Here is a 25,955-nt window from a genome sequence, read left to right as displayed (position 1 = left end):
TATACTCTACTTTTCCTGGTGAAAACACATTACTTCAAACTGTCTGGATATAGAGTGTTCATAAAAATAGCAGTGCTCTTGATTTTATAAGTAAAAAGTGTTAAACATTCAATTTTATTTATTTTTCGATTAGTAAATATTTCACTATTTAAAGTTTTAAGTTTTAAATGTCAAAGTTTTAAAATGTCAAAATAAACCGAAAACGCTAGACACAAAAAGGATGACTACTGAAAGAACTGACAGAAAAATTAATCAGTTAGCAAAACAGAAGCCTTCCATAGGCTCTAGGAAAATAAGAAATGGACTTCAACTGTCTGTTAACCCTGTCACAATACGAATACGTCTTTTATAAGCGAAGTTACCAGCTCGAAGTCCACGCAAGGTACCATTCCTGACGAAAAGGCATGTGGTAAAGAAAATGGAGTTTGCCAAAGCGCATAGAGATTAGGCAAAAGAGAAATAGAGGAATGTTCTGTGGAGCTATGAATAAAAATGACATCCTTTTTGGGTTCAAGGGTCGTCGAGAATATGTGAGAAGACCCTAAAATGCAGAAATCGATCCACGGTACACTATAAAAACAGTGAAGCATGGTGGAGGAAAAATTAGGATATGAGCTTGCTCTTAATATTACGGGGCCTATTTATCCCATGGGCGGTATAAGGGATGCAACCGAGTATGTGGAAATTCTCGAGAAGGTTATGTTACCCTATGCTGAAGAGGAAATATCGTTGGTTTGGGTATACCAACAAGACTATGACGGTTGGCGCAGAAGAAGTTATCTGTTATGGAGTGGCCCGCTCAATTCCCCAACCTTAACCCCATCGCATATTTGTGGGGGGATGTTAAGAACGCAGTTCACGCAGCAAAACCCTAGAATTCGAAAAATTGTGGGTAGCAGTGCGTGATTCGTGCAACGCAATACCAATCGAGAAGTGTCAGGTTTTAGTAGACTCGATGCCACTTAGATGCGAAGCATCATAAAAAACAATGGTTATGCATCAAAGTACTAATTGTAAGCTAAAATTATTTGTATACTTTCATATAACTTATTACAGTTTTTCTTACTTCTTACGTTATAGGTCTAGTACTTTGTCATGCACTGCAATTTTTATGAACAGCCATATTTTAAAAAACGGTTTTTACTGTGACAAAGCTAACGGTAAAAATTGAAAATACTTATTTTCTGTTATTTTGAATAAAATATTTGAGTTTGTTATTAGAAGTTTAATGAAATATATCATAACGTTGATATTAAAGGCCTTTTTGTTTGGAGAGCACTGCTATTTTTATGAACACAACTGTATATGATCAACAATTGATAATTAAATTGGCGAAAGAGGAAATCCTTGTGGTATACCATTGTTCAAGGTATACAGACCGATATAAAAATTATTACATTTTTGGACTAATAATCCAACTGATTAGTTTATTCAAAATGACATGGACTCAAATGCGTTCAATGGCTTTTCCAAATTCAATTGAAACGATTGACACACGGTTTTTGCAGGACATTCCAGATGCGACGAATTCGTCGATGTGTGGGAGTAAATCTATAGTACTGCAACCGTTTTTGAAAGCAACTTGGTTAAGATTTACAAGATTTTGAGTTTCAATAAACCAAAGAAGTCGTTTTGAGACAAATTTTTCTAGGAGTTTGCTTGTGCAAGATAAGAGTGAATTAGTTGTTTTTTTCAATTTCGGTATTGGAATATTAGTGGCGAATTTTCCAAGAGTGTGGAAGGATTCCTTGATCGTAAATATTATTAAATAACTCCAGAATTCGTTTTTTGACAATAAGAGGTGCATTTTTTAAAATCGGGTAAGAAATACGGTCGAATCCATGTGTTTTACCTTTAACCAAGCTTAAATTACTTTCTAATTTAAGAAAGTTAAAAGGCTGTTTAAGAAATTTCGAAGGTGGGAGTAAATTGGAGGTCGTAAGGTTATGGCTTAGAGCTAAATGTTTGACAGTGAAACAAAACAGGAAACGTGCGTCAGCTGTTTAGAGCATTGTTGCCAAAAAGATAATAGCTATAAATTCACCCTTTAGTATAAGTAAAATAATAATAGTTTAAAAAATAAATCCCAAAATAAAATCTTGTATTCAGTTCTTTTTTTAGATAAAACACTCATAACCTCAAACTGCTGTTATCGGTATTTCGCGATGAATAGCTAAAGCAGACAAACTATTCAAACGATCCTGTAAATAAGTAAACATCCAAATCTTGTCACACTGTTATTTAGAAAGACATATTTTTTTAATAATCTCACTTCGTTGTCCATGCTTCTTTGTATTGTTTTTGTTCTCTTATTAAACTGGAGAAAGTTCTTTCGGGAGTTAACGTTAAATCCAGGAGTGTAGCTTATATCTTTAAAACTTTCTTCGGTGCTGCTATTAAGCGCTTCCAAGGAGTTCTTAGAAGATTTCTTGGGATCAAATAGCTCTTCCAAGTGTTTTATAAATTTCACGAATAGAAGATGGCCAGGCAGTTAAAAATATGTTTGGTGAAACTCAGCAGTTTCATTAATTTTTTTAGCTGCTTTGTTGTCTATTTTAGACGAAGAATCCTCTTAAAAAAAAAAACCGAAAAACTTTCTAGTGTGTTTTCATGTACATTTTTCTCCAAGGTCCATTACATAGAAATCGATAAAAGTATTGAAAACAGTCACACGAAAATATTCGTTTATACTTTGAACCGAAGAATTCGAACGATTATTTTGTCGGTTCACTATTCTCTTACGAGTATGTTTAACATCAGTGTCAAAGTCTTTAGCTATTTCGTTTGCATCTTCAAACACTGCCGTAAAGGAGTTATCTTCTGCGCGGTTAATTTTTAGTTGATTCCTAAAGTCTTTGGCGAGATCCATGAATTGGACCAAGTCTAAATTCATTCTTTGAAACACCCGATTTAATGGCTACGAGAGTTGATAAACCATACTTATAAAGTGAGATTTTTTAGCTACTATCTTTTCGTATTTTGTTTCACTGTCAAACATCTTTAGTTTGGTCTATAATTTAACCATGAATCGTCTTTCAAACGAACAACGCTTGCAAATTATTGAATTTTATTATCAAAGTGCGTGCTCTGTTAAGAAAGTTTATCGCGCGCTTCTTCCATTTTATGGTCAGTTCAATCGACCCACTCAAGCGGCTATTCGGGCTATTGTGACTAAATTTCGCACCAAATTTACATTGTTGGAAATTAAACCACCAAAACGCTTACGTAGAGTGTGAACTGAAGAAAATTTCGCAGGTGTATCGGCCAGTGCTAATGATGACCATCAATTATCGATTCGTTGCCGTTCGCAGCAATTGGGCCTCTGTTACTCAAAAACGTGGAAAATTTTGTGGAAGGATAAAGGTGTGATGCCTTTCAAAATACAACTGGTGCAATATTGAAGCCGAACGACCTACTGCAACGTAAAATTTTTGGTGAATGGGCTCTTGGAAGGTTGGCCGAAGATCCACTTTTTTACCAAAAAATTATGTTCATTGACGAAGCAGAATTGTCGTTTTTGACTGAATATCAGACAGAAGAATTGCAAGAGCTACAAATGCATCCAGAAAAAATAACAGTTTGGTGCGGTTTATTGGTTGGTGAGGTCATTGGACCGTACTTCGTAACATACATATCTGTGAATGGTGAGCGCTACCGTAAGATGATATCCAACTTTTTTTTGCCCAAAATGCAAGAACTTGACTTGGGTGACATGTGGTTTTATCAAGACGTTGCTAGCACGCGAAACAATGGACTTATTGAGAGGTGAGTTCGTTGAACATTTTATTTTACGTTCGGAACCGGTCAATTGGCCACTTAGATCGTCCAATTTAACGCCTTAAGACTATTTCTTGTGAGGCTTTGCTAAAACTTATGTCTATACAGACAAGCCCGCTTCAATTGACGCATTGGAAGACAACATTGAAGCATTTATTCGTGAGATACCATCAGAATTGTTGGAAAGAGTATGCCAACATTGGACCATTTGAGGCGCAATCAAGGTCAACATTTGTATGAAATAATCTTCAAACATTAAATTATTTGGACCGTACTACCGATTCAAATAAAGATTTCATCCATTTTTCTGAATTTCATGTGTTTTATTTTTAATAAACTTTCGCGTAACTTTTAAAAAATCACCCTATACATCAAAATTTATTCTTGTTCAAGTTCACATCAATGCGTTTAATATTTTATCTTTAAAAAAATATAATTTTCGTAGGGCATAGATAATAAATTCAATGAAGTCTTGTTATTTGTTTTTATTTTTAATTAATCAAAACATTAAGGAAATAAGCGAACTAGATCCAACCCCACCTACCCACACCACTGCTTCGAGAAGATGTTACAGCTATTACCATGAAAACATTTACAACTTTCGTAAGTACACTTCGTGTTCCATGTATAGGGACAAGCTTTTTTCGTTTTTTATTTGCTGATATTTCTTAAACCCTTAGGTTTCTTGGAAAAATGCCCAAATATGGAAGGAATAAGGTATGCATTTAAATATTATTGCAAAAAAAATATTTGGATTAAGTTAATTAATACAAGTTTTTTAGCGGTTTCCGAGGAGCTAACGTCGACTCGGACCACTACCTCGTTGTAGCCAAGGTAGCACTTCGGATTTCCAGACCCAAGGCAAAACAGGGAGGTGCTGCCAGAAGGTACAACGTCGAACGGCTACAATCGCCAGAGATCGCCAAATCCAATTCCGACCGAGTTACAAGTAACCTCTATCGAAGTTCTCTGCCGCCAACACAATGTATGGAAAACCAGTGGCAACATTGCCAAGACGCAATTAGAGAAGCCGCCTCTGATGTGCTGGGTTTCAAGCAGCCACCAACAAGGAACCCCTGGTTTGATGAGGAATGTCGGCAGGGTAATGCAGCCAAACAACAGGCACGCAAAGCGGCGCTGCATAAAAGGACCAGAGCTGCTCATGAGCTCTATGAGCAGAAGAGGCGAGAGAAACACCGACTTCTCAGAAGGATAAAAGTGATGGCTCGAGAAGCGTGTGGTAGAAGATGTTGAGAGGTTTAAAAGCAGGAATGAAGTTCGAAAGTTTTATGAACAGGTGAAACGAAATTCACAGGTACATAAACCTAGAACCGAAGGCTGCAAAGACGTAAGTGGAAACATCATAGTGGAACGGCAGTCAATGCTGAGGATATGGAAGGCCCACTTCTGCAGACTGTATAACGGCGACGACGAACTGAATTCCGCTGTCAGGCAGGATGATCCATTCAACATAGACGACGATAGCCAACAATCCCGTCCTCCCGACTTAGACGAAGTAAAGATTACCATATCTAAGTTGAAGTCTAATAAAGCCGCTGAAGCAGATGACTTGAATGCCGAACTCTTTAAAGCAGCTGGAGATAAGTTGGTTAGGAGCATGCACCAACTTATCTGTAAGATATGGTCGGAAGAAAGTATGCCCGATGAATGGAACCTTAGTATTCTTTGCCCGATCCTGAAAAAAGGAGACCCTCTAAGCTGTACCAACTATAGAGGAATCAGTCTACTTAACATCGCCTATAAAATCTCCTCTGCAGTAATATGTAAACGTCTAAAGCCCATCGTCAACAACCTGATACGTGTGGTTTTAGAAGAGGAAAGTCCACAGTTGATCAAATATTCACATTACTGCGGATAATGTAAAAAACCCAAGAACACCAAACCGACACCCACCATATTTTCATCGGTTTCAAGGCCGCATATGACAGCATCTACAGGGACGAGCTGTATAGAGCCATGTCTAGTTTTGGCATCCCTGCCAAACTCGTCAGATTGTGCAGGATGATCACGGAGAATTCACGCTGCTCCATAAAGGTTGGAAACAACTTAACAGAACCTTTCGATGTCAAAAAAGGTTTAAGACAAGGTGATGCGCTGTCATGTGATTTTTTAACATCGTGCATGAAAGAACAGTGCTCCCACGTCAACACTAGAGGCACTATCTTTCAAAAGTCTGTCCAATTACTAGCATATGCTGATGACATTGACATAATCAGAAGAACTCAAAGTGATACCAATGGGGCTTTTGCGAGTATTGAGGCAGAGGCGGCAAAAATGGGTTTAACGGTTAATGAGGGCAAAACAAAGTACATGCAGTCGGAAAGAAAGGACATGTAATACCGACGTCTTGGTCAAAACGTCACCATCGGCAGACGTAACTTTGGGGTAGTTAAAGACTTCGTCTACCTAGGCTCCGCTGTAAACGCAAAAAAAAAAACAACATTAGCGCTGAGATCAAACGCAGAATAACTCTTGCTAGCCGCTGTTTATTTGGACTAAGAAAGCAATTGAGCTGTAAAGCCCTCTCTCGAGGGAACAAAGTGGTGTTTTTAAAGACCCTCATCATCCCCGTCTGGCTATACGGTGCAGAAGCATGGACTATGACAAAAGCGGAAGAAAAAGTTCTTCGTGTGATCTACGGTCCCGTATGCATCGAAGGGGAGTGAAGGAGAAGATGGAACGAAACTAATGCTCCGGCCCGGATAGTTTTCTAATCCACACCCACATTACAGCGCAGTAGAGGAAGACCGCGGATCAGGTGACGCGCACAAGTGGAAAGTGACCCATCTGGGAGCGCGAAACTGGAGACATCTAGCTAGGGGCCGAGCTAGATGGAGAAATTTTTTGGGTGAGGCCCTAGTTCACACAGGACTGTAGCGCCACCTTAAGTAAGTAAGTTTTTGGCAGTTTTTCCGAAGAAGGTCATAAAATGCACCTGTTTTTATGTGTCATATGAATTGGGTTAACTTTACCTCTAAGACCTCAGAAAACTGCGGAAAAGCTCTCGTCCCAGAATCGATTTCTAAGTGATTGCCGTCATCTTAGAGCTTTGAAAATCCAGCTCCACTGTCCCGTATTAGGTGATTCCTCACCATTCTATTACGCCATCTCCTTTGATGTGCCGTTTTTCAAGATAGATTTCTTCTTTTCTTAATTCATGTTAGTGTCGAATATGGTCTGTCTGAGCAACAGCCGATCTAGAAGAATTTAGACCACCTTCTGCTTTGATTTTACCAATGGAAATACTTGAATTTGAAGCCACTCTCACTATCGCCTCCTTTTTCTGAAATAATGTGGCTTTCTTGATTGGCTACTTGAGGTATTTGTATACAACATTGGAACTTCTTCTAATTGCTGGCTTTCAAACGGATAGTTTTGCAGAGATCCTGGTAAGCTCGAATTTGCATATCTCCTCCTCGGTAAGACCCTAACCTCTACCCATACTTCTTGATTCTACCAAATCAATACTCGTTTTAAGCTTCCAAACAATCAGATCATCTTTTTATCTAATTCAAAACACGTTAATATGGAAATTCCGATCTTGTCTCATGTGACACAAAAAAAACAGGAAATTTGTATGACCTACTTTGGAGAAAGAGAAATCGTCATAAAACTTGTATTTAAAAAAAAATTGGTGGCACAACAGTCCGTAGAGAACAAGGGCCTCTCAACCATTCCTGTGTGCAAGTAATTGCCGGGATGGAGGGAACCTACAGTTTATATGCCGAATCCGAACGGCTAGTTTGAGTAAACACTTTTTCATGACAAGAATTACTCTTGGAGAATTTGTCAATTCCCCGCAAGAGGCAGTACCCATGAATAAGACTTTAGGTGGCACAGGCAGGGATCGAACCCAAGACCTTTTGCATGACAGGTCAACGCACTAACTTGTATTTATCAAACGAAAAAAGCTTGACCTTATTCATGCGACACGAAGTGTATGTCTCGAAAACCTCGATTTTTACTTTCACGTTCAAAAACTTTAATAAAAAATAGACATTTATTTTAAAAAATTGTTTAAAACAATTATTTTTAAAAAGTTAAGAAATAAATATTTTCAAAACTCAAAGAAATTTTAAAATTGAATGATTGATAAAATCCAGTTTAGAGTACGACTTTGAAAAAATTATAAAATCTTAAGAAATAACACGAGAAATTCTTATGTAAGACACAGACACCCTGTATAATAAAGGAGAAATACTAGTTTAAATCTGAAATTGTATGGAAATTTTATGCTGATACTTCGATAAATGTTTAAATAAAATAACTACATATATTTTTGTTTTGTTATTATAAATGCATACTTCCTACTGTTTTGCAAATTTTTACTGAATGACACTAAAATCAAAAACAAACTTTCAGAGCAAAAAGTGGATTGTTCTAGGCTAGGTTTATGTGGCAGATTACGTCTGTAGATAAATTTACTGTGACATTTATATTTCAATATTCGTAATAAAAAAGGTGTAACTAAATCAATTAATTGACTGCATTCCTAAAAATGTAAATACATAAATTATTTGTTGATAACTTTTTCTTGTAAATTTGTGCGTTTTAATAAATATTATTATATTCAAAAGTGTAAGGTGAGATTAATTTTTATATTTTATGATATATTTTAGTGGTTTAGCTGAATTTTATATTTTTATGTATATTTTGTTTGTTCCAATTCGTGCTTTAAAATAATTAACATTTCGCCTACTTTTATGTCTACAGTTATATTAGTTTTTAGTTCTTTGTTCCTTTTTTACCTGTTTTCATTTAATAACCTTTTTCATTGAAGTGTTGTTATTTTATTTATTTTAATTTATTTCTTGTTTATTTGTTGACATTTGTTTATAATATTAGTTGTACACGCTGGACGCGGGTGTTCATTTTTCATCGCCTTTGAACCGGTTAATTAAATTATATCTTAGAGTATTTGAAAAGAACTCTTAATACAACCTGGACTTTTCACCATTCTTATGATGGTTATCTATTTTGCAGTTTTAAAAGTAAACGTAAATAAAATATCTAATTTCATGATATTTCTTTTTTATTATAAAGTTTAAGCGTTAATATTATGTGTGAAGCATTACATGATTAAAATGAAAACCACGAGAAATGTTACAAGCATCGATTCGTTTGAGGTAGTTTTCGGCCACTTTTTGACACATATTGTACGGTATCTCAATCATGACTTAACGAATGTTAGTTTTAAAGTGCTCAAGAGTTAAAGGTTTATCTGCATAAACACGGTCTTTCGCTATGTCCCATAAAACAAAGTCCAGCAGTGGCAAATCGCGGGATCTTGGTGTCCAGTTGATATCGCCACGACGAGAAATTACGCGGTCCGGAAATGTCTCTTGCAATAAAGCCATATTCGCTCGAGTTGTGTGGCATGTGGCACCATCTTGTTGAAACCACATATTCTCCAAGTCGTATTCTTCAACAGCAGTGCAAAGAAAAGTCATATGACCATAATGCTCCGGATTGAAGGTGACATCGCTACATCGTCGTTTTCAAAGAAGTAAGGTCCAATCACATCTCCGGACCAAAGAGCGCACCAAACAGTGACTTTTTGTGGATGTAATAGTTTCTTTTCAATTACTTGAGGATTCTCGGTATCCAAAAGTCAACAATTTTGTTTATTAACATACTCACCGTTTGAGAAACTTACTTCGTTCCTAAAGAAAATTTTGTTCGAAAAATCGCCATCCACTTTCTGTTGCTCAAGCACCCATTCGACCTATCTAGGACGTTGTTGAAGATCAGCTGGCTTCAGTTGTTATGTGAGCTGGACTGGATGTAGGTGTAGAGCCATAAGACCATCCTAATTCTTGATAACGACGAGGAATTGACACATTCGGGCCTTCAGCAACACTTTAACTTAAAGCAGCTATATTTTCAGTGGTATACGCTCGAAACGATGATGCACATCTGTAACCAATGCAGTCTTCAAATTTCTTCACAATTTTGCCAATTGCTTGCGTAGTTAGACGAATATGTAAACCCTAATCTCCTCTTAATGCACGATATGCAGCTGTGTCAGAATCACAATTTTTGTAATAGGTTTTGACAATTTGTATGCGTTGTGCGATAGTTAGGCGATTCATTTTCGTCATTGTCAGACTTTCAACTAAAACAAAAAATTGGCTTAACTACTTAGTTTGACAGATGTTGAATTCCAGCCCTGTACTTTCCTCAAATGGATAGCCCGTTATTAGTTCGTAAAAAAGAGGAATCATTTATAAAAAAATCAAACTTATTGCTAAGATGAACCGATCAACAGATTGAAGTTTGCTTTATTTTCCTTAAGGAAACAACAATTAATTAAAAAAACTATTTAACTAGACACTGACAAAGATGAGAAATTAAATTATTTGTTTTTCTGTGGAAATGGCTAAATTGCTGAATTGATGAAGGCTGTTTTTTAACTTCTTTTTAACTTCCCATAGGAAGTTATTGTAATCGGTCCTATTTGTCGCATTAAAAATTTTGAAATTTCTCGACGTTACAAGGTCCATAAAGTCGAAATAATGTACGTCCGTATATCCTTGAGTCGCGAATTTTTTTAGTCGTCCATAGCTCAAGAACCAGCAGAGATATCGTCTTCAAATAAATTTTGTTATATAGATAATAACGCAAAAAGATGCGGAAAGGACTCTCAAAAAAATGAGCAGGTAGTTTTTATATTATAGAAATTTAAAAAAAAAGTTAAAAATTTTGGACTTGAATTCGGGACTTTCAAAAAAACTGAAAAAAATATTTGTTACATCAAAAGTTTTACGAACAAAAAACGATTTTGTCTCAAAATAATTTGCAACGAAAAATAACGTTTTTAATATCTGGTAAAATGTTTAAAAAAATCGAGTTGACAGTTTTTTTTTTTAATAATCAAAGTTGGTAAAAATTGATTTCGACTCAAAATTTTAACTAAAACTGGCTTCAAATTAATTTTTTCTTATAAGAAATATTGGTTTCTACATTCCGTAAACTTTTGAGAAAAATCGAATCGACAGTTTTTTTTTTTAAAAAATAAGAACATATGTAAGTTCGTTGCCATCTTATTCACAAACTTAGCCACCATAATAACTACTTTTGTTAGATCTCTTCTACCGTCTCGACACTTTGCTAAAACACTCTACATATTTACATCTAGTATTAAGGATCTTACTTTTCAATATTAATATTTTATTATTTTATACTAATTTTCAAACGTATGTAAATTAATCAATAAGTAGTATCAAAGATTTCAAAGCCGACATAATTGTTGATTTAGATATGTTTATTATTATTATTCTTGTTGTTATGTTTTTGTTAATAATGTTTTTATTTGTTAATTTAATTATAAAATATAGTTCTTTACTGCATCAACTTGTGTCTTTATCAAATTATTGGAATCATTTTTATTCCACCATCGAAGTTTCAAGCCAAACAGTTGAAACTTACACATATACAAAACATTAGTAAAAGTTTGTAAACCTTGAGGCTTAAGTAATTTTCGAATCAAATATCTTTTTAAAAATTTGAGATTATTGCTTGAAACTTATTTTATTTTATAAGAAATATTGTTTTCAATATTAGGTACAATTTTGAGAAAAATTGAATGACAGATTTTTTACAAAAAACCTAAAAAAGACAATACTAAAACTTGATAAAAAATAACTTTCTGAAGTTAGTTATGGAGTAACGGCAACATGACTAATCTTCTTTGTACTTCTTTCGGAAACAAAATAATCAACAGTTTTAATTGTTAATAAATTTCAAAACTTTCTTTTTTTGTTTATTTCTAATCGAGTTATCCGAAATTATATGAACATTTTTTTCACAATACTGATATTTTGGGGCAAAAATATTATTTAGTAAAATTGATTCAAAAATATGAATTATAAATTAACGGTTAATACTGAACCCTATCGGCAACAGAGCAAAAATGACATTCTTCTAAAATGTCTTTATCAGGAGCTTATAACATTTCCTTAATTTTGATACTTCACAAAAAAACCTGTTTTTTTAAATAAAAATATTTAAACAAATTATTTACATGTTAACACTTTTTAAATTATTTCTATTATTTTTCATCAGATACCAAAGGAAAATGGCCGAAGAAAATGAATGCTTATATGATTCTATGTTAAAAGATCGAGTGCAATATGCGCGTCTTCAGAAGAAAGACTACTCGCACGTTTTCAGAAGAAAATCTTACCTCGACATTTTGCGACTTTCAGCTATATCAATAGGCATTGGTATTGTTTATGCTGCCGAAACAGCTTTTGTTTCACCTACTTTACTACAAATCGGTATCGAACATTCAACCATGACAATGGTCTGGGGTCTATCACCAATTTTAGGCCTACTTCTGGGACCGTATTTAGGCTCGGTAACTGATCGCTGTCGACTTAGCTTCGGTCGACGTAGACCAATGATGTTGCTGCTCTCTGTGGTAATGTTAACTGGATTGATTAGTTTAGCCTTTGGAAGAAATATTGGACAATTCTTTGGGGATGACAGTATTGAAGTCATAGAAGCCAATAATACAGCAGTTTCTGGTGTATCTACAACAACAGCAGAAAACAAGCCAAATTTACAGATTGCAGTAATTCTAACAATTTTGGGAATTATGTTCATGGACTTCACTGCCGAAATATGTCAAAACCCGTCAAGGGCTTACATGCTTGATGTTTCTATTCCTGAAGATCATGATAAGGTTCTGAGTACTTTTAGTGTGATGAATGGCCTGGGAAGCACCTTGGCATTTGCTATCGGTTCAATTGACTGGGCCGATACTGCTTTGGGCCATTTGGTTGGAGGAAACCTTCAAGCAGTAGTCATAATTGATTTGTGTTTCTTTGTACTGTGCTTTTGTATAACATACTTTAGCTTCAGAGAAATTCCACTGCCACTTATCGAAAGGAATAAGCTTCTACAACCATTGACAAAGGCTACGATCCAAAGCAATGGTTTGTCAAACCCCAATGGGAAGAGTATTACTGGAGATGTATTAGTAATGGATGATAGCAATGCATTTGTAAGGTACCTAAAGTGTATCATGCCCAAGTCCCTCTGGATATTGAGTTTGACGAGCCTACTCTGTTGGATGGGACACATTTGCTACTGTCTATATTTTACAGACTTTGTCGGCGAAGAAGTTTTTCATGGCGATCCAACGGTAAGTTAACTCAAACAACAATGAGTGTGTATTTTTTAATAACCTATTATTTAAGGCACCAGTTTCATCGGAAGAATACAACTTATACCAGGAGGGAGTTAGATTTGGAGGTCTGGGAATGTCCATTTACGCTCTTACTTCTTCAATCTATTCGTTTGTTCTCCAAAAATTGATGGTTTGGGTTAAGTAAGTTTCCAATATTCTCATTAATTTAATTTTTGCAAGCAATTTTCTTTGGATTTCAGACCAAAATATGTCTACATCTTTGGTATAATGTCGTTTGCAATTGGAACGTTTCTTGAAGCTGCTTATCCGACTAAGGTTGGAGTTATAATGCTCAGTATTACTGGAGGTATTGTCTACGCTACAATTAGCACCGTCCCTTATATTCTTGTTGCTAATTATCATTCAAAGGGTTGTGTAAGTTTATTAAAATTTATTTAAAGCTAAGCTTGATTGTTAAATCGTATTTATATTTTCTTTTTAGTTTGAAATGCGTAATGGGGAATTTATTTTAATGAATGAAAATCGTCGAGGAATTGGTACTGATATTTCCATAATCAGTAGCATGTTGTTTGTAGCTCAACTTGGTATATCCTTAAGTGTTGGGTTCTTGGTAACGTGGACAGGAACAACTTGTGCGATATTTTATGCGTCCAGCGGATTGAGTGTGTTGGGAGCTGTATCAGCAATGTTTATTTTGTATATTTAAGTTTATTTGTTATATTATTTTGTAGAAAAAAAAAAAATAAAATTGATCAAATTATGATTAGACATGTGGTTTTCAATTAGCGGATTGTTCCAGAAAAGGTTGTCCTGGTGGTGAAGGAGAGTTTTAATACTGTTAAAGTCACAAGGGGACATGGAAATCTCCTGATCAATCAACCGTCAACCAGATTGACCACATTGCGATCGACGCACGACACATCTCCAGGATCCAGGATATCCGAACATTCCGAGAGGCCAACATTGACTCGGACCACTACCTCGTTGTAGCCGAGGTACGGCTATTGATATCCCGATCCAAGCCAAAACAAGGAAGTACTGTGAGAAGATTCGACGTTAGACGGCTACAATCGCAAGAAAGTGCCATGTCCTTTTCCGATAGAGTCTCTAATAACCTCTTAAGGAGTCCTATGCTTCCTGCATTAAGCATTGAAAACCAGTGGCAACATTGCCTTGCAGCCATCAGAGATGCCGCCTCTGAAGTGCTAGGTTTCACACGGCCACCACAGCGAAACCCCTGGTTTGACGACGAATGCCGGCAAGCGCACGCAACGAAACAAGAGGCATACAAAACGGCGCTGCACAAAAGGAGAGCTGCTCACGAGCTCTACGAGCAGAAGAGGAGAGAGGAACACCGGCTTTTTAGATGGAAAAAAAGAGAGCATGAGAAGCGCGCGATCGAGGAGATAGTGGGATGTCACAACAGGAATGAGGTTCGTAAATTTTACCAAAAGGTAAAAAAAACCTCCCAAGGGTACCAGCCACGAACCGAAGCCTGTAAAGACGATCAGGGGAACATCGTAGTAGAACCGCAGTCTATGCTGAGAATATGGAAAGATCACTTCTCCAAATTATATAACGGCGATGACGAACCGAATTAAGCTGTAAGGGAGATAGAACCACTCAACCAAGGCGACGCAGATCAACAATTCCGCCTACCCGACCTTGACGAAGTGAAGATAGCTATACGACACCGATAGCTAAACGTCACCAGCGACAGCTATAACTTTGAGGTAGTTAAGGACTTTGTCTACCTAGGCACCGCTATTAATGCAAACAACGACACCAGCGCTGAAATCAAACTAAGAATAACTCTTGCAAATCGCTGCTTCTTTGGAATTAGAAGGCAAGTGAGAAGTAAAGTCCTCTTTCGAGCATGTAAGACATATCTATAAGACACTCATCATCCCGGTTCTCATTTATGGCGCTGAGGCCTGGACCCTGTCAAAGAAAGATGAGAGCGTCTTAGGATGCTTCGAGAGAAAAGATGGAGATGCTTGTTGGTTGAGGCCCAGGTCCGCCCCGGATTGTAGCGCCACCTTAAGAAGAAGAAGAAGAGAAAGTCACATTTTATTGATTATTGTAATATTTAAGATAAGATCACATTTTTTTAAATACCCACAACTAGTGGAGTACATCGAACAAGCGCCTGAATCCAGCCATACTAAACCTTTTTTTATAATGGATCACATTGATAATTTTGTAACGCTAGCCCGGGCTACAAGAAATTTTTGTTGTCGTAAATAATAATACTTATTTAAGGGTGGATACATACATACATTAAGTATTTATTTATTTATTGAAAATATTTTAATGTGATTTTTGAAATTGAGAACACATTTTCAAAGCTTTATTTAGATCTGACTTGTTGCTGCATGCCAACCTAATGACATCATCTAGGTGGGAGTCCGTAAGTTTGTCTCGGTAAATATTGTTTGCATATTTCATTCTCGAAAACAAAGATTCGCAAACAAATGTAGATCCAAATAATGTCAGCTGAATCTGTGAACTTTTTTTGAGGATTGCATATTTTTTGGGGACGATGCTGCAAAATTCCAAGTATACCCCTTTGTCCTTAAACAAAGTTGCAAGATTTGAATCGTTTTTAAAATCGATGAACCTATTAAAAAACTTTGCCTGATCTTGATTGTTGTTTCCAGATTTTTTTAACTTCCCATAGGAAGTTATTGTAATGGGTCCGATTTGTCAAATTGAAAATTTTGACATTTCTCGACGTTTCAAGGTCCCTAGAGTCGAAATAAAAGATTTTTAGAAAGATGTCTGTATGTGCGTGTGTACGTACGTTCGTTCGCGACGTTTTTTTCGTCGTCCATAGCTCAAGAACCAGAAAAGATATCGACTTCAAATAAATTTTGTTATACAGATAATAAGGCAGAAAGATGCAGAAAGGGCTCTCAAGAAAATTGCGTGGGTGGTTTTTTTTACCATAGCAGTTTAAAAAAAAGGTGAAAATTTTGGTTAACCCTAAATATCTTACGAACAAAAACGCTAGAGACTTGAATTTAATTTTATATAATAAACTGTAACGTGATCTCAAAGAAATATATTTTTTGAAAAAAATCTATTAAACGGTTTTTTTCTAAATCAAAAAAAACTGAAAAAAAAAATTTGTCACCTCCTAAATATAACGACTAACATATGATTTCATCTCCAAAACAATTTTGAGCAACGGAGAATAATGTTTTTGAAATCTGATAAAATTTTGAGAAAAATCGAATTGACAGTTTTTTTTATAAAAAATAAAAACCTAAAAAAAAAATTAATAAAAGTTGGTAAAAATTGATTTTCGACTCAAATATCTTTTCAAAACTTTGAGATATTGGCTTTAATTTACTTTTATCTTTCAAAAAATATTGTTGTCAACATTCAGTTAAATTTTGAACAAAATCGAATTGACAGTTTTTTTATAAAAACTTAAAAACCGAACAAAAGTTGGTAAAAATTCAATATGGATTCAAATATCTTTTCAAAAACTTGAAAGTTAGACTTCAAACTTATTTTATCTTATAAGAAATATTGTTTTAAGCATTCTGAAAGATGTTGTGAAAAATCGAATTGACAGTTTTCTTACAAAAAATAAAAACCTTACAAAAAATGTATAAAAGTTCGTAAAAATTGATTTTCGACTCAAATATCTTGTCAAAAATTGTAGAAATTGGCTTTTTACTACTTTTATCTTTCAAAAAATATTGTTGTTAACATTTAGTAAAATTTTGAAAAAAATCGAATTGATAGTTTTTTTACAAAAAATTAAATACCTAAAAAAAAATTTAACAAAAGTTGGTAAAAATTGATTTTCGACTTAAATATCTTTTCAAAACTATAAAATATTGGCTTCAAAGTAATTTTTTCTTATAGAAAATATTGTTTTCAACATTCGATAGAATTTTGAAGAAAATCGAATTGACGGTTTTTTTACAAAAAATAAAACTCTAAAAAAACAATACTAAAACTTGGTAAAAATTTACTTTCGACTCAGATAGCTTTTCAAAAATTAAAAGTATTGGCTTCAAACTTATTTTATTGTATAGAAAATATTGTTTTCGATATTCAGTGATTTTTATATAAAAATCCAACAGTCCGTTTTTCACAAAAAATAAAATCTATAAAAAATAGTACGCAAACTTGGTAAAATTGATACTAGTACATATAGACAAACTTTTAAGCAAGACAAATCGACAGACGGGATGGGAAGTTATCAGTGTGGGTCGCATCCCAGCCTCTTTTTATTTTTCTGATATCATGAAACCCTTTTTCAAATTCTTTGGACAGTGCTGTTAAGTTATTCAATATTGTTGAGCAGTTTTCTTCAGAGATGTCGATGAGGACCTTTGTAGCTATAACAATTGTTGGACAATTCTGTGGCTGTTTATTTCTAATTTCTTCATGGAAAATATTCACCCCTATTGTGAGTTTCACCCGGAAAATATTTCACCCGAAAAATTATTGTTCCCCCGGAATTTTTAAAGCTATTGTGAGTTCCACCCGAATGAATTTTCACTTCGAATTAGAGGTGACATTTCGAAAAAAGAAGCGTTCATTGAAAAGGCAAATACAAGCTGAACGAAATATCTGAACAAATCCCAGAAAAAATTACAATAGGTCGGTGTTCTAGTTTTGCAAATAAATTATTATTTTCAACCCCTTTTGGAATGAAAATGACAATTTGTTGAGTTAAAAACTTTATTAAATATTTTTTGTATCTTAGAAGTAATTTTTCAAGAAAAAAAAACAAACGACGGTATCCATAACCAAAACAAAAAAAACCGGAACAATTCAGAACTACATCACTTCGAACACGGCTAAACAGATTTTTGACAGATGAGTGAAGTGTGAATTAAAATTTTTAAAAAAGTAAACAATATCCGTGCATTCCGTGATTCCGTCTTTAATTCATAAAAATAAATATACTTGAAAATAAGTTGCTCTCATCAAAAGGTATGAACTTGAACAGTATGATATTTTATTACACAAATTGTTTAGAATTGTTTTTATATTTTACTTTAGCAACATGTATAGCATAGCCCTGAGGGAAATGATTAATGATGAGGAAGAAAAACAAAAACAAAAATCAATCAGAAGACAACTCAGAGATTCTTCAAACCCTTTGGAGTTGCGTGAGCCATTGTAAGTAATAAGTTTCATGTAAAGAATTTGTGAATATAAATGTAGATTACGAATCAAACTTTTTTTTCAGATTTCATCAACACTATCGAGTAAATAAAGAAGCCTTCAAATATTTGTTGGATGTTCTTTCCAGTTCCTTGCCCCCAGTAAAACAAAAATTTGGTGTGCCCCCAATTATAAAACTTGCAGCCACCTTACGTTTCCTTGCGGAGGGCGGGTACCAAAAGGGAGTTGGGAAGGACCATGAAGTTGGGTTGGCACAACCATCTGTAAACCTTATTATGGCTGAAGTGTTGAACGTATTGGAGGAGAGGCTTTGTCCAGAATGGATAAAGTGGCCAACACAAAACGAATGTAGAAGAATCAGCCAAGATTTCTTCATGAAATTCAATATGCCAAGCATAATAGGATGTGTAGATGGAACACATGTCAACATTATATCGCCATCACACAACAAACACCTTTTTTATAACAGGAAAGGCAAATTCAGTTTGAATGTTTTACTCGTACGTATAAGATATTCAACTCGCATTGCCTTCTATTTGTTGTTTTACTCCTTGAAAATAAAAAAGTTGGAGTTATTTTCGATTATTTTGTTGTTATTTATAAAAATTACTTACATTTTTCGCCAAAGTTGTCCTTTTCCGCCGCCAAATTTTGAGTGAAAAAAAGAGTTGTCAAAGACTTGAAGTTCCACCCGAAAAAAAAGTTCACAATAGGGGGAAATTTTTCGAAGTGGAAAATTTTCCGTCCGAAACTCACAATAAGGGAAATGTGAAATGTCATTTTTTTCGGACGGAATCCAGAAAAAGTGAAACTCGCAATAGGGGTGATTAAGTTTTTTTTCAAAAGCAAATATTTTACTTGCCATTTGTGAATTTGTCCTTGTAAATTTCGATTTAGGCCATTTAGTTTTCCTGTGATATCGCATAAAAATGCTAAAAGACACCACCATTGATCATCTTGCAAGTCTTTTTAACTTTTTTATTTTGTTGTAAGAAGAGGATTATTTTGTGGCGAAGGAAACAAACCTTTCAAAAACTCTTCTCCTAATAATTCACAATATTAATTACAATCTTCATCACAGCATCGATTTTGAAATTGATAATCCGTGCAGCCAAGTTTTCTTGATGAATAATGTAATGAAATGTAATTAAATTTGTCATATTATATTGTCTTTTAAACAAGATTGCTGAAATATCAGAGCTGGAATCGAAAGCCAAGCTAAAAAACATACAGTTCTTTAAGTTTTCTAATAAATTTTTACGAATATATTTGGAAATGTCTTAACTCGAAGCAAACATGTTTTCAGACAGTATTTGTTTTTGTTGTTGCTAAATTTATCAAACAGTAACTTTCGAAACATTCTTTGACAATTTCTGCATCGGTGAAAGCTTTTTTTGTGTTAACTTTTCCTGGCGTTTAAAGGAGTGACACACGATGTCCACGATGTTTTTCGCTGATGTACGTTCTAGTGTTGCTTCTATTTTGAAAACTCAAAAGGATATATTTTCCTCACGTTTTTCTGCAGTCACTCGATATTTTAAAAATTTATTAAAACACGCTGGGGCAAATTTTTATAAGCCCGCTGGTCGCGGGTTGAGTATAGCTGGCCTAAATTAATCAACCATCAAACAAAACATTTTCGTGTTAAATAATAGAAATTGCGTTAAAGTGCGATAGAAAAATTAGAAAACAAATCCCACAAACAGGAATTGATTTGGAAGTGTAACTTAGTAGTTTAGTTTCAGATGGGCAGGTTTTTTCAAAACCATCAATTCAATGGTGTGTCAGAAGTGTTTGTAATTTGATAGTAGAACAACTCTTGTAATAAGAAATTCGCAGGCCATAAAATATAATTTCCGTACCACAACGTTTCAGGAGTTTTGCAAATTGTTCATGTCTTTGTGGAATCGTAGACGGTTCTTTAATATAAATTGAGGCACCAACTTGAAATGAAGTAGTGTTTTAACGATTTAACAATTTAATATCGTTTGCTTAATACAGTAAGATACAATATCTTATAAGCTAGTGAAAAGCTATTATTACAAATAAGTATTTTTATTAGTAGTATCAAAGATAATTCAAAGTAGTTTCAATTTATTCTATAACAAAGACAAACAAAGAAAAATAAGAAGAAAACTAATTATATTAGTTCTAATCATAATTAATGCTCAAACATTTAAAGACGATAGATCATTTCAAATTTCTATCTTCATCCTTCGCGGATCTTCAATACTCCTAATATCGCGTGGAAGACTGTTCCAAAGACGAATACTATTTATAAAAAATTGGCGCTCCGATGTTAAGGATGAGTACCGCGGATGAATGAGTTGTCCGGATCTACTCGAAGTAGGTGTTCGTATTTTTTCAAACAAATAGCTGGGTTCATGCGTTAGTAAAATGTCAGAAAACAAAAGTAGAGTACGAAGCTCCAGGAAACTGTTAAATGTCATTTTGAATAGCTTAACTGAAAATGCTGAAACATGCCCATATCTTCGTAAACCATAGATATAACGAACTGAGCTGTTGAAAGCTACATTTAATTTACGCTTGCTTTCAAAACAGCACGAACTATATATTTCACACCCATAAATAAGAATTGGCACTATTAATATTTTCACCAGCATAATTCGAGTTTTGATAGGGGTAAAAGGTTGAGAGGCTTTAAGGGAACGTAAAGCACCATACGTTTTTCCTATGACTGAGTTTATATGATTATCCCACGTCAAGCAGCGATAAAAACAATACCCAGATTTCTAGCTGTCTCAGAGTATATAATTGGAGTATTGTTAAGGAATACCAATGGAAAGTAGGATAAGTCTAATGGTTTCCGTGAAATAACGAGACAGTTTGATTTCAAAGGGTTTAATAGAAGGCCATGAGATTGAGACCAAGGTGAAATACTCTCCAAATCTTCGTTTATACAAGCTACATGATGTTCAATGAGACCGACTCTGCAACTTAGGTACAACTGCACATCGTCGGCGTACATACAGATTTTACAGTACTTTACAATACTAGGAAGTGCGTTAATGTACAATGAAAACAAGAGTGGACAAAAAATTGACCCTTGTGGAACTCCCCTAGTAGTTGACCAAAACTCAGATAAATTGTTATTTATATCAACTGCTTGTTTCCATCCACTCAAGTAATATTTGATTAAATCTACAGCATTGGATGAGAAACTAAACTCATTATGAAGTTTGTTGCACAGAACAGAGAAGTCTTCGGAATCGAATGCCTTGGAGAAGTCTAGTAAAACTAGAAACGAGATTTTGTCTTCATCCATCGATTGTCGCAAATCTTCTGTCACATTTATGAGCGAGGTAATACAGCTATGCCTCTTACGGAAACCAGATTGGTTTGGCGTTAATAGATTTGTACGACTCAAATACGCATTCATTTGTCTTTGTACCAATTTTTCAAAAACTTGAGATGTAAGGCAAAATGGATATGGGCCTAAAATCATCCATTTGTGAATTTTTTAGGATAGGGATGACTTTTGCAATTAAAAATGTAATTAAAAATATGAGTTATGTATGGTAAGAGAATCGGCAAAATAACTTTTAAAAATATGGGATGAATCTCATCAACGCCAGAAGCATTAGATTTTAAAGATAAAAGGCTCTCTACTATATTTGTGTCGTTTATGGTGGTGAAACCAAAACTTAATGTTGAGGTTATGGCACTCTCGCCCAGTTTACCAATGCATATTTCTCTTAAATTCTACCACAACTGACGCTTGTTCAAAGATGAACCTAAACGTGTAGTAAAAACCGTGGCCTTAGCAGCTTTTATTTCTTGTACTACTTTATTCCTTAGGGAGCAGTAAACTTGTCTTAGTTCCAGTAGTCTATATCGTTTCCACCATTTATAAGCTTCATCACGTTTTTGTATAAGAAATCGTATTTTGGAAGTGAACCAAGGAGGCCTATAAACGTCAGTTCTTACTGTTTTCAAAGGAACATGAGCATCATACAAGATTTTAATATTTTCGTTAAGGAATTGTACTTGTTCCGTTGTTGAATGCATAAAATACAAAGCTTCCCAATTTACATTCCTAGCTTGGTGTTCCAATGCATTTAAATTAATATTTCTTAAGTCCCTGTACTGGAATGTTCTTAAATATGAAGAAATATGAAAATCGAATGCAAGAAATATCATGTCATGTCTTGAAAAACCTGGTGCAGAAAGTTGGTCATAAAGTGCAACTTTTTGAGGATCACTTACCCAGAACAGATCGAGCAACGTTGAACTGCTTCCTGAGAAATGTGTTGGCATGGTAGTATTTACTGATTGCAAACCAAAAATACTCAACTCAGGAAGACTAGTATCAACTAAAATATTACTGTTAAAGTCTCCGCACAATATAACATCAGAGCAGGTAAGAGAAACTTCTTCCAAGAGGCTTATCAAAGGCAAAAGCTAATGCTATTGCTTGGTCTGTATGCTACTCCGACAAGAAGTTTGTATTCATAGCCTATCAAGTCTACGAACACATACTCAATTTAACTGTCGGAAGCGGAAACACAGTGCAACTTACATTTAATAATGTTCTTTACAAAAAATTGCCACCCCTCCACCTCGACCCAATCTATCTGCTCGAAAAACTTCCCTTCAGTGAACACATTTGTATTTGTATTTGTATTTATTTATTATCATTAAGCATTTTAAAACATAGAGTCTTATTTTTAATACTTATTATGTTCAGATTTAAATTTTATCAAATTAAAAAGAGGAATCAAATTATTATGCTAAATTAACAATTTGCTTGAAGTTAAGAGAAAATTTATTTTTAGATAAATGGTCATGATGAAAAATTAAATAACATACATTTTTAAATTCTAAGACAAAGTGATTTTTATTTTGGAAACATTTTCAGCATTTGTATAAGTTCTTTAAAGAGTTCTCAAAACGAGTGCTGCTGCGTATCCCTCTCATGTTAGCAGGCAAGGAGTTCCATAGGGCAACAGCGTGTACAAAGAACTGTTGTTTTGAATTTCTGAATTTGAAAGAAGGGACAATTAGAACATTACTTCTTTGTGATACTGGGAACCTAAGCCTTTCGTATAGATATTCAGGAGATCTAGTATGAATAAGTCTAAAAAGAAATGTCAAAGTTTGATAGTTTATGTAGTTGTTGAAGGTCATGTTGAAAACACTACTTGCTTCCATCGAAACATGATCGAACCGTCGCAAGTCATAAATAAAGCGAACAACATTATTAAACGCGACTTGAAGTTTTCGTTTATTAGCGCTGTCAAGGGCACAGAAAATGGGACTGCGATAGAAAAGTATTGGTAGGACAAGAGATTTTGCTATAGTTATTTGATCATTAACATTGTACGAGAACCATGTTTCCGAGACACAGATAACTTCCACACCGGATTCCTCGAATAGATCCCGAAACTCATCGATCTTGGGCAATAAGCTCTGCGCATTAATGTGGCAAACCCTAAGCCCATTTTTTCGCCCACTCAAAACCCTCACCATCGTCCTTAACTCGACCATTATTGGGTAAAACTATGATTTCAATTGTTTAATTCAAATATTTATAATTTCCTTCTTATTTTTCTTATTGTTTATTTTATTTTTATATTTTTTTGTTTTATTATTTTTTTTTTGTAAAAATGTTTTGGAATAAATTAATTAAACATAAAGTGTTTGGTCTGGCAATTTCATTCAATGTCTAAAAGCAGTGTTTGTGGATAGGAAAAGTGAGTATTCAATTAATGCCATTTTACTTCTAACATCGAAAAAGTTGGTCCAGAAACGATGAAAGTTTAAATAAAATACAAAGGCTTTTTTTCTATAATTCTTCGTTTTTCAGTCATAACACATTTCAAGGTTGTACCACAGCAAGTGTGTCAGTTTTCAACAATGACAAAATTTTCATTATATTTTCCTGAAAAAAAAATTCACTTGTCAATATTTATTTAAGAATCGTCACTTGTCAATTTTTATGAAATAGGGCGCAGCAGATGGAGATTAGACCGTGCTTCTGATATGCAGGTTCTGCGGAGTATACAACTACCTAAGGACACGATTTGGCAAGACGTTGGTGATGCCATTGAGATGGCTGTCAGTGAATGTAAGGCCGAAACCTAAGTATACACGGTTGCAACATCTTCTAATACTGGCAGATTTTTCGCAAAATATTCTATCAACCATGTTAATACATAATTTTATCTATCAAAAGCAAGACTTTTAATCAGGGAGAGGGGGTCACACGCTTAACATATAGACGAGTTTTTACTCACCGCTTAAAAATACTCTTTAATGTTCTGTAAAGGAGGCTAACAAAATTTAAATAACACAAAGTGTATCTTAACCTTAAATGTACACATTTCAAGGGCTAAAGTGACAATTTTAGTTTTTTAAATTATTTAAGAACGCTGTTGTCCAGCAAGGTTTAGTCTTAATATTTAATTTGATCGACTCTCTACATATGAAACCATTCCAAGATTCCAATAGTTTTCTAAATATACCATATACAATAGTTTTGAGGGTTTTTGTTGCTTTCACTCAGAAATGTAAGAAATTGTTTTGAAACTGTTGGAAAACTTGTTAAGTTTATACTTGCTATCAAAATCTCTAAGTAATCAAGTTTTGACTATTATGTATAAAGAAAATATTTTTCAATAAAATATTTATTCTGTCATTTACTATCGTTATAATCAAGTCGTTTTAATATAACTCTGTTAAAAGGTTATGGGCCCAGGACAATAGCAAGATTCAAGGAATATATACATACATATACTGGAGAAAAATGTCTGTACAACAGAATTTGGGAATCCATCAAATGGAGAAGCTAACTGGTTCTGAAAATTGGTCAACATGGAGTTTTGCCATGAAAACCCAACTAGAACTTAAAGATTCATGGAAATGTATCGAGAATGTTTCTGGCGTTGAGTTGGATCTTTCTAAGGACAAAATTGCTCGTTGCAAAATGATTCTGGCCGACAAGAGTCTTTATGTCCATGTTAAGAATGCAACAACTTCCAAAGAAGTTTGGACTGCTTTGCAAAATCTTTTTCAAGACTCTGGTCTGGACAGGCGCATAGGTTTACTTCAAAAACTATGCTCAGTGGTCCTGGTAGAATGCTCCTCTATAGAAGATTACGTAAGCCAAATCGTTTCGACCGCACAGAAGTTGAATGAAATAGGATTTGCAGTAAATGATGAATGGGTTGGTAGCTTATTATTGCAAGGTCTTCCTGATGAATAAAGGCCGATGATCATGAGCATTGGTTGCAGTGGAAAAGTAATTTCAGCAGATTCCATCAAAATGAAATTGCTGCAAGACGTTAAACATGATTCCAAATCATCCAATAGTGCTCTTTTGTCAAAGAGAGGAAGTTTTCCCAATTCACACAAGAAATGGAAGCCTAAGTATGACAAGAAAGGGAAATATTGTTGCTTTAACTGTGGTGGGGTCGGACACTACGCTTCAGATTGTCTATCGAAGTTTAAAGGACAAGATTTGAAGTCAGAAAAAGGTGGCTAAATGTTTGCAGCGTTTCATGCAGAGTCCAAACAGCATGAATGTGTTTTGATAGTGGTGCCACCGATCACATGACATCTGATCCTGATTTTTTCAAGCAACTGAAGCCATTTCATGGTCAAATTAAGACAGCAAGTAACATGTTAATGAATGCTGTTAGTAAGGGCGACATTTCGTTGACTGTTTTAACTCCTAAAGGAAGATGTGATGTTGTTGTTCATGATGCTCTTTATGTCCCGGAATTAAAAGTCAACTTACTATCCATAAAGAAGGTTGTGGATCATGACAATGTTGTCATCTTCGACAAAGATGGATGTCGTGTCATGAATTCTTCAAATGAAATCATTG

The 25,955-nt window shown here is 34.6% G+C and overlaps 1 protein-coding gene and 1 long non-coding RNA gene across 3 annotated transcripts; one reads left to right on the top strand and one right to left on the bottom strand.

Moving 5' to 3' along the window:
• Nucleotides 1-8,153: 8,153 nt before the first annotated feature.
• On the top strand, nucleotides 8,154-13,692 carry LOC129939289 (proton-associated sugar transporter A-like). Of its 2 annotated transcripts, none has more exons than XM_056047257.1 (5): nucleotides 8,154-8,381; nucleotides 11,863-12,946; nucleotides 13,002-13,132; nucleotides 13,192-13,366; nucleotides 13,434-13,692. In XM_056047257.1, exons 2-5 carry the CDS (start codon nucleotides 11,876-11,878, stop codon nucleotides 13,656-13,658), a joined length of 1,602 nt encoding a protein of 533 aa, XP_055903232.1. In that variant the 5' UTR covers nucleotides 8,154-8,381; nucleotides 11,863-11,875; the 3' UTR covers nucleotides 13,659-13,692. The 2 variants fall into 2 exon arrangements, with proteins under 2 accessions (XP_055903232.1, XP_055903233.1); XM_056047258.1 differs by having other exon boundaries at nucleotides 8,164-8,298.
• A 4,227-nt stretch (nucleotides 13,693-17,919) lies between these two features.
• LOC129940765 (uncharacterized) lies at nucleotides 17,920-18,838 on the bottom strand. Its single transcript, XR_008780751.1, has 2 exons — nucleotides 18,721-18,838; nucleotides 17,920-18,656 (listed from the first exon to the last, which is right to left on the bottom strand). It is a non-coding gene; the product is annotated as an uncharacterized LOC129940765 (long non-coding RNA).
• Between the last annotated feature and the right edge of the window lie 7,117 nt (nucleotides 18,839-25,955).

This window comes from Eupeodes corollae, chromosome 1 (genome assembly GCF_945859685.1).
Source record: "Eupeodes corollae chromosome 1, idEupCoro1.1, whole genome shotgun sequence".
NCBI lineage: Eukaryota > Metazoa > Arthropoda > Insecta > Diptera > Syrphidae > Eupeodes > Eupeodes corollae.
Note: the sequence above shows the minus strand (reverse complement) of the source record. Positions and strands in the feature narration are given on the sequence as shown.